We start from the raw sequence: 15,320 nt of genomic DNA on the forward strand, positions 1-15,320 counted from the left end.
CTTTATACTTTGATAGCCGACATTGTACAATAATTTCCCTACGGGGATAAATAAAGTATGATGTTATCTTAATCAACGGCTCAACAGGCTACGGCCGGTATTGCTGCTTGCAGCTGTATATAAATGAGTTGGCAAACAGCGTCTTATCTTAGGTTGCATGCTTAGTAAGTATTGTGAGCTTCATGCTCTGAATATAAGTAACATGTTTAGCATGAATGTGGTGCATTGAAGGCTCTAATCGACACCTTTGACCTGTTACGGATGGAGGTTCAGCTCGCTAGGAAACCAATTAAAAACAGGGAAATACATTTTATTTCTTTGAAACACCAGGGTAAATCTCTGGTGTATTCCCTCATTGAGGAAGTAACTTCTGTGCAAAATGTATGTGAACAGTAATAATTACTACATAAGCTGCTCAGATTTCCACCCAGAAGATATTTATTTAGCTGAAAGAGAGGCACTCATTTTAATTTATTTATTATTCTTTCACTTAAAGTTCTTTGCCTTCTGGTCCCGCTAGCAGACGCATCGCTTTCTCTGTCTTGGCTTATATTACTGCCACATGTATAGACACAAACACACACAAACACAGACACGCACACACACACACACACACGTACACACACACACACACAAACACAGACACGCACACATACACACACACACACACACACACACACACACTCACACACACGTACACACACACACACATACGTACACATGCACACACACACACACACACACACATAGAAACACTAGCTCAGAGCGATAACAGTTCTCTCTGGCTGTCAATTAATGTCCAATGTCACATTTACTTCACATCGCGTTGTTGAAAGCTTTTGATATGGGCTGGATAACAGAAATCACGCCTTAAGCAATTAAACGAGAGAAACAAAAAGTCAATGAAGCAATTTGCCCTTCTTTCATGACAAATGGCCTATCAGCCAGAGTGCCTGTGCCAGAGTGCATTTGCTTTCATTGGAGGGCGGAGGCGGGATGGAGAGATGCCAAGGCATCCTCCTGATGAATGAGTTCACGCAGTTGGCACAACGTCCCCGCATCTCCTACTGGACCCCACTGACAGGCGTTATGATGGAACCCTGCCTTCACATGCCACCCCTTCCTCCCTCCCTAGAGCTCAGGAGGTGGGCGGCATATCAAACATGCCAAACATAACTTGGATGAAAGCCGTTACGATGCAGGTTTCCTAACGGGATTCCCCGTTGTCTCAGGAGAGCAGTGTGTGTGTGTGTGTGTGTGTGTGTGTGTGTGTGTGTGTGTGTGTGTGTGTGTGTGTGTGTGCGGGTGTGTGTGTGTGTGTGCGGGTGTGTCTAAAGAAGTTCTGCCGCTGTCAGGAATTTTTATTTGAACAGGTATTTATTGATGCACTTTGGTAGATGACAGATAATGGAGACGACTGGAATTTTCAATGCAACAGGAAGACTCCAGGGAAGAATTGTGGTCACACGTCTGTGTGGGTTGGGTGTGTGTGTGTGTTTTGGGTGTGTGTGTGTGTGTGTGTGTGTGTGTGTGTGTGTTTGTGTGTGCATGCCCTGAACCTCCGTTTGCACTTCCAAAGATTGATTTTTCCCCGCAACCTACATGAATGCAAGTAAGCAGATGTGCTTGAAGCCCCTGAAAACCACCGTAGCAGAAAAGCGTATTTACATAATAAGAGTTGTGCTGAGCCGGGACATTGCCGCCCTTTAACTAAATACTCCCTGTTCTCATTGGAACGACCGTCAGCGTTTTAAATCTTCTACAATCTGATTTGCAAATACAGACAGCCAGGAGCACAACCCAGCCTGCTTATCGCCGTAGTTACCGCAGGACGGCCCCTGTCGGAATAATCCCTTTTGAGGTTGCCTGACTCACTGCCCTGGGGTTGTGCGTCTGACCCCCGCAACACACCAGGATACATTCAAACGGACACCGTCCTTTTTGCTGTTTAGACGGGGAATCGGATGTCGTACGTTCAGGAGCGGCAGGATTAAGTGTCACGATCGCGATCGCGACATTAAAGGTCCCATGGCATGACACCAGGTGTGAGTGTGATTAGCCGCTACAAGCCGTTTTGGAAATCTGCCACTTATGACATCACAGGTGGGCGTGTCCACTTAGATGTGTGACGGACAGATGAGTAACGTTTGCTACAGTCCATTGGGTATGCTGGTAGACTGATCTATCCGTCACACATCTAGGTGGACACGCCCACCTGTGATGTCATAAGGGGCAGATTTCCAAAACGGCTTGTAGCGGCTAATCACACCACACCTGGTGGCATGCCATGGGACCTTTAAACATATGCTGTAATGAAGTAGTGACTACGAATCAGGTGTGTAATGTGGTTACGGTAAAACGGGGTTTGGACGCACCGTGGGAAAGTGGATTGGAGTACATTGCGGAATTAAATCGGTTTTTGGAGTTGAATACATACATTTGGAATGACTAGAATGCTTAACTGGGGATGACACTGGTCAATGTGTTTACATGCATACTATAACGCACGACACAGTTTCATTCGGAAATGTGCAACTGTCATCTAAGCACTAAAGAATAACAATCAAAAAGGAGATTTAGATTCAGAAGATGGTCTCCATGAGTTTTTCTACTAAACTTTGTCAGAGATTCATGCCCCTCGCCCAGAATCAAGCAGGTTCACCGGATGAATTCATAAATCATATTATGGGCTTGCTTTGTGTTCTTTTTTGTCTTGAAACATCAAAACATGAGAGAGTGAGAGAGACAGAGTCACATTGAGTGAGAGTCACATTGAGTGAGAGCAGTAATACTCGCGCTGCTGGACATTGACACACAACCAATACTTCTATACTACAAGATAATGAAGAGGAAACTTCAGCCAATCTTTAGTGTACACTTAGCTAAAAATCATCACATTGATGCACAGTGTCGCCCGATGGTCAACAGATCCAATCCCCCCTTCAACTGATGGCTAATCCAGTCTCACCTAAAAGGGCCTCCAACTTTATTGGTTTGAAATTAGCGGTGTACAAATATTTAACTTGACCGCACACACACAAAAACACACAGGCACCAATTCAACTTTACAACTTTAGAGCTGTTTCATACAGTGTAAACAACCGTTAAGTGTGAAATTGTTTTTATAATAAAGTATCATGATAAATGCTTTCTGTATGAAAAACTTGGATGTGCAATTAGTTTGTTTAGACAGCTGGGATTACTTTTAGCGCTGCCCTGCTGTTCGACAGCAGGGACGGAAGCCTGTTTTCACACTATAATTATATTTAAAACCTGAGATTTATCAGACATATGCAGAGCTTTATTGCAAAATTATACTTTAAGAGCTCGAACAGATAAACATGTTTTGTAATATCGATGAATTCTGTCTTTTTCATGTAATAAGGTATCAACTTTCTCATCTCATGACTGAGGCTAAAATCCTCAAACAAGCACACATACAAAGCCACCTTCTAAACGCCCACTTCTTCTTTTTATGAAGAACCACTCATTATTATATTCCACTCAAAAGCCTTATATTCAGGATAATACTAGGTAACTAGCATTCTTTATTATATTTCATACCCAGCAGACAATTAAAAAAAGTTTCACATGAATACACGTTCATAAAAAGCAGGCACGCAATTGAATCATCGGTCAAATATGTATTGAAATTGAGTAGCATTACATGGAAGATTTAATCAACGATACAGCAAATTATAAATGGTACCAATTATAACCCATAACACGAGTAATCTGCCAGGATTAAATCCCACAACATTTCACAGCTCTCCTAGTCTTGCTTCAAGGCGCACCATGTTCACTGGTTTGGAACCAATAGGCTAGATAAATATCTTATTTTGACATGCTGGGCTTTCACATAAAGTGTGTGCATAGGTGAGTGTGTGTGGCTCTGTGTGTGTGTGTGTGTGCATGTGTGTGTGTGTTTGTGTGTGTGTGTGTGTGCGTGTGTGTGTGTGTGTGTATGTGTGTGTGTGTGTGTGTGCTTGTGTGTCCCCATATGTGTGTTCATATGTGTGTGTGTGTGTCTGTTTGTGTATGTGTGTGTGTGTGTGTGTGTTTGTGTTTGAGTGATTGCATGTGTCCATGTGTGTGTGTGTGTGTGTTTATGTGCGTGTGTGTGTGTGTGTTTGCATGTGTGTGTGCGTGTGTGTGTGGGTGTGTGTGTGTATCCATGTGTGTGTGTGCCTGTGTGTGTGTGTATGTGTGTGTGCATGCGTGTGTGCGTGCGTGTCTGTTTGTGTGTGTGTGTGTCATGCCCATGGCCCCTGGATCCCAGCGTGTCTGCGCTGCTGCATAGCTCTTCCTGTGTACCATATTGACAGTGGCCTCAGGCCTGTGACAGACAGAGGAGAAAAGTGGGCAGAGGAGGAGGGCAGAGGAGAGAACTTTGCACCTAACGACGATCACTCCCGTCCCCGGGAACCACGGTTGTCTTGTTAAGAGAAAAAGGCCACGTCGGCCGTTCCGCTGTCTGAACGTTGTCATTCAGCGGTGGTTCTGATTGGTCCACACAGCCCGTTAGGGCTTAGTTATGGTTGCACGCCGACGCAACCCGAGGGGGTTTACAGACCCGTTACGTCCTCATACGGCCCCTCCTTCCGTCCACCGCAAGACCCCGACGTGCGCCTCACAAAAATTGCAACCTTGTGTCGAGGCGACGCAGCAGCGAGGGCTGTGATTGGTCCGCTTACTTACACCTGACTCGGAACCCAAACAGGTCCATGTCTGCGTCGAAGCGTCTGCGTGGTCATTGCGTTGCGTCGACGTGGAACCATGACTGAGCCTGTAGACTCATCTGCTGGGGAATGTATTATGCATTTTCATTCTGGGGCTGTTTGGAAGAGCAGTGAGGCGTTTCACTGAACACCCAGAGAGCTAGCGGTCCGCTGAAAGTGAATCTAATCAAACATTTAGAGGACTATTGGGAAAATATATGAAAATAATATATTAAAGAACTCTATAGAAGGAATTGAGACCTGGATTCGAGCAACCCGTCTTGCATAAGGACACGGTAGTTGCTCGTGCTTGTTTGTATGTACTTCCTATGCATCATATGCAAACAAAAAAAACATGTACCCCGGAACATTACTATAATTTCAATGCTTTATTTATAGTTTTATATTATTCATAGTTTATTTTATTTATAGTATTTTTCTGAAGCATGGCTCGTGTGTCAGTGTGACCTTGAAATCGACTGGCTCAGAAAGAGAAGCAATTTAGAGGGCGCCGGTTGAAATGGAACGCAATTATGAACACAGGGAATGTGGAAAATGGATCTCATTCTGTTGTACAATCCATTGCAAACGGTATCAACTGAAAAGCTCCTTTAGAAGGCATGTCTCTAACCGCTTGTGGGAACAGTGTTGGGGCCCCACATGGGATGGGCCATCATTGGACGTGTTGGGACATTGGGAGCACCCCTCTATCTTCTGTGACTGCCTCTCTCTCCCCGTTCCTCGAACCCGCAGCCCCAATCACGTCCTTTCGGAAGACATTTGCCTTGTAGCATTTGGGATTAATGCACAGCTGCTCATTTGCATATTACAATTACATTAATAACCGTGGCAATTAGTGTGGCAAGTCATTTGCATGTTTAAATTGAGATGCATACATTGCTTTGCTTTCCCATAATGTAACTCAGTACCAGGGAAATAACCGCCTATGTATATGTTACCCTGTCTTCTTATCTTATCTTATAATTAATGACTTCATTATTGCTCCTCGTCAATCATCAGAGACAGAGCGTATAGTGAGCCTACCAAATGAATGCATTACAAGATAGAATCTAAGAAAAGGATAATTAGAGCAACGCCGACCGCTATCCTTCCCTCGGCTGGGCCATCATGTTCCATCAAACAACACTGTTAACCAACGTCACATCCGACATCCCTGGATGTTCAAACCACAGTACGGCTTAGAGACTCCCAATGGCGAGAGGCAGAGCGCCAGCTATCGACGGCTTTCAACGACGGGGAACGCGTGGTCGGGCGCGTGTGTGTGTACTGCTCCGGCTGCTCCGGCTACTGCAAGAGCTGTCAGAGAGGGTCCTTCAGGGCTTCATTAGTCCAGCCCGGGTAAGGCTGGATTAGTAGTACCAGGGGCCTCCGCGGGGCCCCTCCAGCTCATGGTTTTGGAGCAGGATAGGAGCATTATGTAGTCAGAACCCTTGGCGGTTACGCTGTCGTGTATTGAAGCCGAGGGGGTCTGTGTGAACTAGGTTCCCTCACCAGCGTTTAGATGTGTGTGTGTGTCTGTGTGTGTGTGACCAGCCAAGGACTGTTGGGTGTGTAACGCACATGGACTGTGTAAAACAGAGATAGAGCTGGGAGTTATCCAACTGATTGGATGATTATCGTGAACAAGAGAGTGGGTGAAGCTTGTCATAATTCTGTGGAGCTTTTTTTCTTCTCTCCCACCGCAGACTCCTTTCGTGCTCTGGAGCCAGTGGGCTGCTTTCTAGCTTGCGTGCATCCACACCAGCCTTGAAGACCCCTAGCGACACACATCTCAAATAGTTCCCCCCCCCCACCCCCGGCACCTCCAGACACTCTTCTGCGGGATACCAGCTTATCACACAGATGTAAACATACACATACAATCACCAGGATATTTATACACTCAGATAAAATCATATAAACATACATATTTAAACACACACACACACACACATACAGCACTTATACACACGTATGCACACATACACACACAAAGACTCATATAAACACACACACATGTACACACACGTACACACACATATACACGTATGCACTCACACAGGCACACATATACACACACACATACACACAAACACACATATACACAAACACAAACAAAGACAAACATACACACACACACACACACACACACACAGAACTGTCATACAAGCTCCTGTTATTTAAATAATTACTGCACTTAATGTTGGACACCAACACGCAGCAACAAGTTAGCTCAACTGAATGTGCTTATGATGTTGTTTTTCGTATTTATATTAATCTTTAGAGAAAGGTGTGTATGCGCGAGGAGGGGAGCTTATCGGTTTTGCTTTCCCTGTATGAAACAATACAAATATATAAGGGGTATAAATATACTATATATTCATGAATCACTATAGAGTACTCTGAAAGGAAGTGGCACTCTTTGAATTGAAGTGTGTGTGTTTGTGTGTGTGCGGGTACGTGTGCGTGTGTGTGTGTGCGTGCATGCGTGCGTGCGTGCGTGCGTGTGTGTGTATGTGTGTGTGTCTGTGTGTGTGTTTGTGTGTGCTTGTGTTTGACGTTGATTCAGATGCTCACGAATTGGTAGTTCACATGTCAGGACGAATTAGGCAGGAGGGTTTTTAAATAAATAAAGAGAAGCATGGACCTCTGGCAGCTCTTTAGATACAGATCAATGATAAGGGATATCTCACTGTCAGCCATCAGGCCTATCCCTCATGTCTCTGCTTTTATCTCTCTCTCACCCAATGTGACTACCTCTCTCCCTCAATTTGACTCTCACTCAATGTGACGATCTTGCTCTCCCTCTGTCTCTCACTTTCTCTCTCTCACTCTATGTGACTCTCTAGCTCTCTCTCACTCAATATGACACTCACTCAATGTGACGATCTCTCTCTCTCTCTCTCTCTCTCTCTCTCTCACACACACACAGTCTGTCAGTCTTTCTTTCATGCCACACTTTGCCCTGGAGATAAACACATGGAGACATGAGACATTTTATAAATATATATATATATAAATAAAATTATATATATAAATCAACAGGGCTGTTGATTGTGTCAGTCATCTTCTCTTTATTTTTTTTCTGCACCGCGTCCCGCCAGGAGCGGTTGTCTCGCGGGAGAGCTTGTCAACAGGATGACGCGTCAGGGAGCAGCTCATGTGGAACAGCGCGCCTCGCGCCCAGAAGCCCGGCCATCGAAAAGATTAACAGCTTGCTTTGTGTTTGATTTCTTTTTCAATCAGATATTTTCAATAGGGGACCTTTCGAAAATCAAAACGAAAACTTTGTGATAGTAAATGCTAAATTATCTCCTGGATTATTATTGAAGCAAAAAGTTTTGTAGGTAATGACGGGATGACTCAGATATATGGAAATACATTTTTAATACACACGTTGTTGTTGTTGTTTAACCCAGTGAAGACTATTTAACAACAAATAGCAGCTTGATATGAAACTGGTTATAAATGTCTAATACAATTCAACTTTGTGGCTACTGGACAACATACGCAAAATGTAGATACACGTGAAATGGTCCAATGGGCAACACTTCCACCGACACCTTCCTCCCCACTTGCAGGGTCTCCGTTGTGCCATTACATGGCTTCCTCAGTAAAACACCACGGTCCTACACCGGCTCACTCACACTCTCAGTCAAATACCGTCCCACAAACTCTCAGTCAAACACTGTCACACACACACACTTTCCGTCCCACACTGTCTCACCCACTCTCAGTCAAACACCGTCTCACACACCGTCACGGCCGACAGGCTCTTGCTCTTGGCCAAATTGTTCCCGCCCTGCCCGTAAACCTTGGAGGCGCTCGCGACGCCCGGCGCGCGTTTCTCCCCGTGCACCGGAGCGCACGGGATCGCTTTGCTCTGCGAGCCGCACGTGGAGGGCTGCTGGAGCGACAGGCTGAACACAGAGGACAGTTTATCTCGGTAGCTCTGCCGGAACCTCTGGGCCGACCGGTAAAGGTTCCCCACGAAGCAGTAGCACAGCGGGTTGAGGGCCGAGTTGGTGAGCCCGAGCCACTGCGCGAACGGCCTCCCCTGGAGGATCCACTCGTGGCGCAAGTGGTTCACCTCGCTCCCCTCCTCGCGCTCCAGTGAGTCTGGCATGTTGAAATCGATCCAGATGTCCACCACGTACAGGGGCAGCCAGGACAGGGTGAACAGCAGCACCAGTGACAGCACCATCTTGGCGATCCTTTTACGCACCCGTATGCGCGAGACCACCTGCGCGCTCCCTTGCTGGTTGGGCTCGTTCAGCAGCTTCTCGTCCGCGCCCCACAGCTTGCGCACGGTCAGGCAGCTGATGACCAGGTTGAACACCACGGGGAAGCAGTAGAGCGAGCAGAACAGCAGGAAGTTGTAGCCCTGCCGCAGCCGCACCTGGCTCCAGCCCTCTACGCACACCGTGACCGTGTGCGCCCCGTCCAGCAGCGCCAGGGCCCGCGTGGTGTTCATGAACAGCAGCGGGAGGCACAGGCCGGACGCCGCGGCCCACACCAGGCAGATCATGCCCAGGATCCGCCGGCCCGTGAAGAAGGAGCGCGCGTGCAGGGGGTTGTGCACACTGTAGTAGCGGTTGAGGCTGATGACGGCCAGGCTCAGGACGCTCGCGGACACGGACACCGCCTGCACAAAGGGCACCGCGCGGCACATCAGGTCCCCGAACACCCAGGCGTTGTACACCTGGTGGCCAAGGTTGACGGGCATGCACACGCACACCACCATCATGTCGCACACCGCCAGGTTGACGAGCAGCCGGCGCGTGGCCGACACCCCGGACAGCCGGTTCCGTTTACGCGTGAGTACCAGCAGCGCCATGACGTTCCCGCCGAGCCCTGCGATGAACGACACGGTGTACATGACCACGAGCGCGATGGTGCCCGGCTCGTGGCCCGAGAACAACACGTCCACGGAGAAGGGGTTGGGGTTGAGGATGGTCCAGTTGTAGTCATGGGTACGGTCCTCCCAGAGGGAATAGTTGGCGGATAAGAAGTGCTCGAACCGCGTGTAGATCCTGGAGAGATTCATTTCCCGCGGCCGGTCACATCGCTCGCGCTCTGGAAAGTGTCCATCACTCCGGAGGAGGAGGAGGTAGCGCGAGGAGCCGCCGATATCAAACGGACCGCGACGGGAACACAGCGAGCCGTTTAGAACCACTTTCATTTATCTGCGCGTGCCTGGATACGAAGAAAAGACGCAAGAAGCATTCCGCTCAAAGTGTGATAAGTATACCACTCAGAGTATACGAAGTACTCCGCTCCGAGTCGTCCCATGCAGTGTCTCCTGCGCTGGTCGGAGCTGCACTGTGAGGTGGCGCGCGGTCCGTCTCTTACTCTCCCTGCCCGTTGTAAGTGTCACCACCACCACCAGCGGATGTGGTTAGATACTAGACATCCATCCCTACCACCCTCACACACTTAGAAGGATGCAGATCCAAATAAAGCTCACTTTCTGTTTGAAACCATGGGTTGGTGAGGGAAAAACAGATTGGGGGAAATTATTTATTGTCCAAAGCAAGCCAATACATCCAATACATTCATTTACATGAACTTCTCGGTAAATGTACTCATTCTAACCATGAAAGCATAAACAACATTAATATTTCATGAATTAGGCAAATCCTATATGTTCTCATAATCCGTATGTCGTACTCTGATGGAATGGAGGACTTTGACTGCAGTTTTTTCACTTTAATATGAATTATTCATATTCATATGATATCATTATGTCATCATATTAAGTAAACATGTTATGAATATGCTAAATAATCAGAAACATGGATTGAACATGTTAAATATGTATTCTAGGTTCTGTTTCATGAGTGTATCTCACCGAACCGTGTGTGTATTTCATAAAGCCTTTGCAGGCTTGTGTATGTGTCTTGCCGTTAGTGTTTAATCTCATCCTGCTATCTTAAAGTAACGCTAATGCCATTTTAATGTCGACGACTTAATGGTGTTTAATGTGTTTCTCAGATGAATTACCAACATGCACGGTTCTGAGCAGGCGCTGAGGCAGCACGCGTTTTAATTCCAGCTCGCTATTCTGTAATTCCTCATTAAAGCTCCAGTATGAATCCTCAGAGAGTTAGAGGTTGGTCCGTCGCTCGCTCCCCAATTGATGAGAGGATTTAGTGGCGATGGGAGGTAATTTCCCTCTGAAGGGCTTGATTTAGCCCGAACAGGAGGTCCCGCCATGCGTGTGATATATGAAGACCTCTGGGTCTTCCTGGTTGCTGCATGTAAAAATAGACGGCGTCCCTTGTCTCTTGGACCACTGACTGCCCTTTCCTCCATGTTGTTCGCACCTTTTTGAGAAGCAAAGCATGAAATGAGACGGCTGGGCCCACAGCTGGGAGTCCATGTTGGATTATAAATCTGTGATATAAAGTAGCAGGGGGTGCCTCTGACCATTCCCCACCTGACGCACACACACACACACACACACATACGCACACACACACACACACGCACACACACACACACACACACACACACACACACACACACACACACCTTGAGCCTGTGCGTCTGGGTTTGTGTTTGTGTGCGATACAGAGACAGATATATACAGAGATACAGAAACAGACATGGAAAACAGAGCCGGAGCCGGAGCCAGAGACAGAGACAGAGAGAGAGAGAGGCACAGAGACAGCTACAGAGACAGAGAGAGAGAGAGAGGCACAGAGACAGCTACAGAGACAGAGAGAGAGAGAGAGGCACAGAGACAGCTACAGAGACAGAGAGAGAGAGAGAGGCACAGAGACAGCTACAGAGACAGAGAGAGAGAGAGAGAGAGAGAGAGAGGCACAGAGACAGCTACAGAGACAGAGAGAGAGAGAGAGAGAGAGGCACAGAGACAGCTACAGAGACAGAGAGAGAGACTGAGAGTGAGACAGCTCATTCAGTGGTGAAATGTCAGGCTCATTAATAATGGGGTGTTAGTGTGCATATGTGTGTGTGTGTATGTATGTGTGTGTGTGTGTGTGTGTGTGTGTGTGTGTGTGTGTGTGTGTGTGTGTGTGTGTGTGTGGGTGTGTGTGTGTGTGTGTGTGTGTGTGTGTGTGTGCAGGCAGGAGGAAACGCAGGAAGAAAAAAGTATATTTATTTGCCCATTTCAGGCTTATCCAACACCCTTCTAATGTGTTGCTGACCGAAGATCACACACATTATAACGTATTAGTCCTATTAACACATTCCCCCACCTACTCACAAGATAAACCCCAACAGACAGCCGTGCAACCTTCCAAACCATCACCCCCTCCGGGCACACACACAAACACACAAACACACAAACAGACACACACAGACATGCCTGGGGACACACCACACAAACACACATACACACACACACACACACACACACATTCCCGTCTCACCCCTCTTCCCCTCTCCCCCCTCTTCCTCTCTCCCCCCTCTTCCTCTCTCCCCCCTTGCCCCTATAACATGAGACGCATTACGCAACCGATCGTGTCCAGACTGTCCAAACGGGGTGATGTTTTTTGATTTTTTTTAATAAACTCATGGCTGCATGGACCCCGTCCCAACATCCCCTCTCCTCCACCCTGCTGAGCGGCGGCCGCGGCCCCGAGACGCACCATGGCGACAGGGCCATAGCGACGGGAAGGAGAGGGGAGGGATGGAGCATGGAGCTCCGTGAAGAACCGCCCGTTGAGACGGCGGGGGTCAGGACCCAGGAATGGTACGTGATCCGGTTTGGAAGTCACGGGGTCACAAGCCTCACGGCACTGAACGCTCTTTTTTTCCCAGAGTTTGCGTTTGATTTGGTCCCCCAGGACACACTGCAATTGTCTTTCCGGGACCTGAGATGAAAATGTTTGAGCTGTAAATAAATCACAGAGAGAAGCTGCGCGGGATTCTATTGGTGATGAAATTAAGTGAAAACAATGCCTTCATTTAAATGCATTCAATTCAAACCCACCAAATGAAATCGCACATGTTTACAATGCCCAGTCCAAACACAATATCAATTTTCATAATAACCGCACGTTTCTTTTCATATTCTATTATTGTGCTTTGCCTGACACTCAGATATATTATATATTTATATTATATTATAAACACATTAAAAGTTACAAAGCAATACCATCGTGGGAGTGAACCTGCCTTTGTGTCCAAAGTGATTTAGGAGCCGTTGCTTTCAGTGAATCCCTTTTAAAAAAACACAATACACAAACAAACACACATGCACGCACGCACGCATGCACACACACACACAACCACCAACACACACACAAAGATATCGCGCGCGGCTGCTCCACCGACCTTGGTTCGGGAAGAGCAAGCGGCCCCTCCAACCGTTTTCCGCCCCCGTCCTCCAATCAGAACGCTCGTCCGCCCCTCACAGGGGGGCGGGGACATTGTACCGCACGCAGGCAGGCAGGCCCGGAACCGCCCAGAAAGTAAACAAACACACAATGGCCAACACACACACGCGCAACCTCAGAGCGCACACACACACACACGGTGAAAGGGAGTAATGACTCGGCACTCGCCGGTAGCTCACCTCGGAGGGGCGAGGGGGGAGGGGGAGGGGGAGGGTGATGGGGGGAGGGTGTGGGGTGATGGGCGGGGGGGGGGGATGACAGGGGGGGGGGGGAGAAGTGGGGCCAACAGTTTGAGCTTCACAGAGTTTCACAGGAGGGAAAAAGTTAGAGGTGAACCCATCTGTGTGATTCCCTCTTTCCGTTCCATAAAACCGCTATTTGGGGGGGGGGGGGGGGGTTGCTCCATGCGTGAGAGCGGGCAGACAGGCGGAGACAGCAGAGGGTGGGGGTAAGCGGGGCTCGGAGGCGAGCCGGCGGTGGCTTTTCACGGACGGACCCCATAATCAAACACTTTCCCTGGGGAGAGTAATTGAGTGGCAGCGGCACCAAAATGATGGCCAGGACTTGATGGTTGCATGTGGTTTTATTTAATTAGCATGACATTATGTCTCGTTCGATTCTTGGGGACCGTTCAGAGAGAATTGAGTTTCCTCTCCGCTAATCAGCCCTGGACAGATGTCTATCTGCAATGCCGTCTATGTATGTAACCTTTAGAAATAGTATTCAATACAAATAGGATTCAACAGACGCAAACGTTGACGAAACAATAAAACATACAAGCACTGTGACTGTCACAAACAAACAGGGGCATGTGAGCACACACACGCACACACACACACACACACACACACACACACACGCAAACACACATACACAGACACACACACACACACACGTACACACATACACACACAAACGCACGCCTACACACACACAGTAGATGCAAAAACATTCAATAACTGGGGGACAAACATGTGTGACATTTCAACAACAAACCCTCAAACCCTCTGGCGACATTTTGAGGAGGACGCTGCCGGCTGAGCACTGATATGAATCCCTCAAGATTCCTCCAAAACACATTATCTCTGTTAGCTACTAGGTTTAGTTATGTGTGTTCACAGCTCAAATCGAATGGGAGCCGCCCAGCTCTGACAACCACAATAGGTTTTCCTGCTCTTGTTTCATTCTGTTACTTCATACAATATATTTGAATTTTGCAAAGAAGTTTGATTGATGGATTAACTTTATGATGCTTTGATGGTTAATGGACCACCACCAGCAGGGCGAAGGGATTCTGCTGAGGGACAACAGTGGAATGAGAAACTCAGGTTATAGTCACATGACGGGCATGACGGTCACACAGGAAGACCTGACCTACCATCCAGGATATAGATACATCCCTGTGTCCTGGACCTAGTCCCAAGGATATAGAACCATCCCCGTGTTCTGGACCTACTCCCCAGGATATAGACCCATCCCTGTATTCTCGACCTACTCCCCAGGATATAGACCAATCCCTGTATTCTGGACCTACTCCCCAGGATATAGACCCATCCCTGTGTTCCATACCTACCTAGAAGACAGACTTATCCCGTGTACTATCCTGTCTATCCTCATGTTATGTGATATCCTATCTTATATAAAAACCTATTTATTGGAGTTATTTCCACATTTTTTATTGCTGGAACATAGACCCTTTTGTCTGGCAGTATGTGCTCTGTAATCATATGGAGAGAAAGCAATTATTCTCTCCTCTTTACCACCACCAACGTCATCATCTAAATGGAAAATAGCTGCGGTGATTGTAAAGGTAGATGCATTTGATTATGGTTTGCGGTTGCTTACCTGGGTTTTCTGCTTAGAATTTACTGTCAATGCTTGCAGTCATGAAAGAGAAGAGAAAGTACAGGAAGAAGAATGTGTTTGCTATGCGTCGCCGGTGAAAGAAATGCACACATTTTTCTTTTTTTTTTTATATAATGTTTTTTTTTATAATAATCATTATTTTCCCTTGGTACCCAGAGAGGTTTTCTGTATATCTGTGGAGGCATGGCCGGATGAGGTGAGCTGCTGTCAATATTTAAATGCACCCAAGATCTGACAAGTGATAAAACTGTCTTACACATACAGAGAGACTGTTTCTTTTATCTCAGTTCGCAGCCTTGAAAATGCAGGGAATAGGGGAAGAAAGAGAAGACTTCTCCCAAAATAAGCCATGACTTGATGTTTTGCGATT

General features: G+C 47.2%; 1 protein-coding gene across 1 annotated transcript; it reads right to left on the bottom strand.

Moving 5' to 3' along the window:
- Positions 1 to 8,451: 8,451 nt before the first annotated feature.
- LOC307090375 (galanin receptor 2a) lies at positions 8,452 to 9,765 on the bottom strand (the record flags this gene model as incomplete). Its single annotated transcript, XM_079756994.1, has 1 exon — positions 8,452 to 9,765. The coding sequence occupies one exon, from the start codon at positions 9,763 to 9,765 to the stop codon at positions 8,452 to 8,454; it is 1,314 nt and encodes a 437-aa protein (XP_079613120.1).
- Between the last annotated feature and the right edge of the window lie 5,555 nt (positions 9,766 to 15,320).

Source organism: Pollachius pollachius, assembly GCF_949987615.1.
Source record: "Pollachius pollachius genome assembly, chromosome: 19".
Taxonomy (NCBI): Eukaryota; Metazoa; Chordata; class Actinopteri; order Gadiformes; family Gadidae; genus Pollachius; species Pollachius pollachius.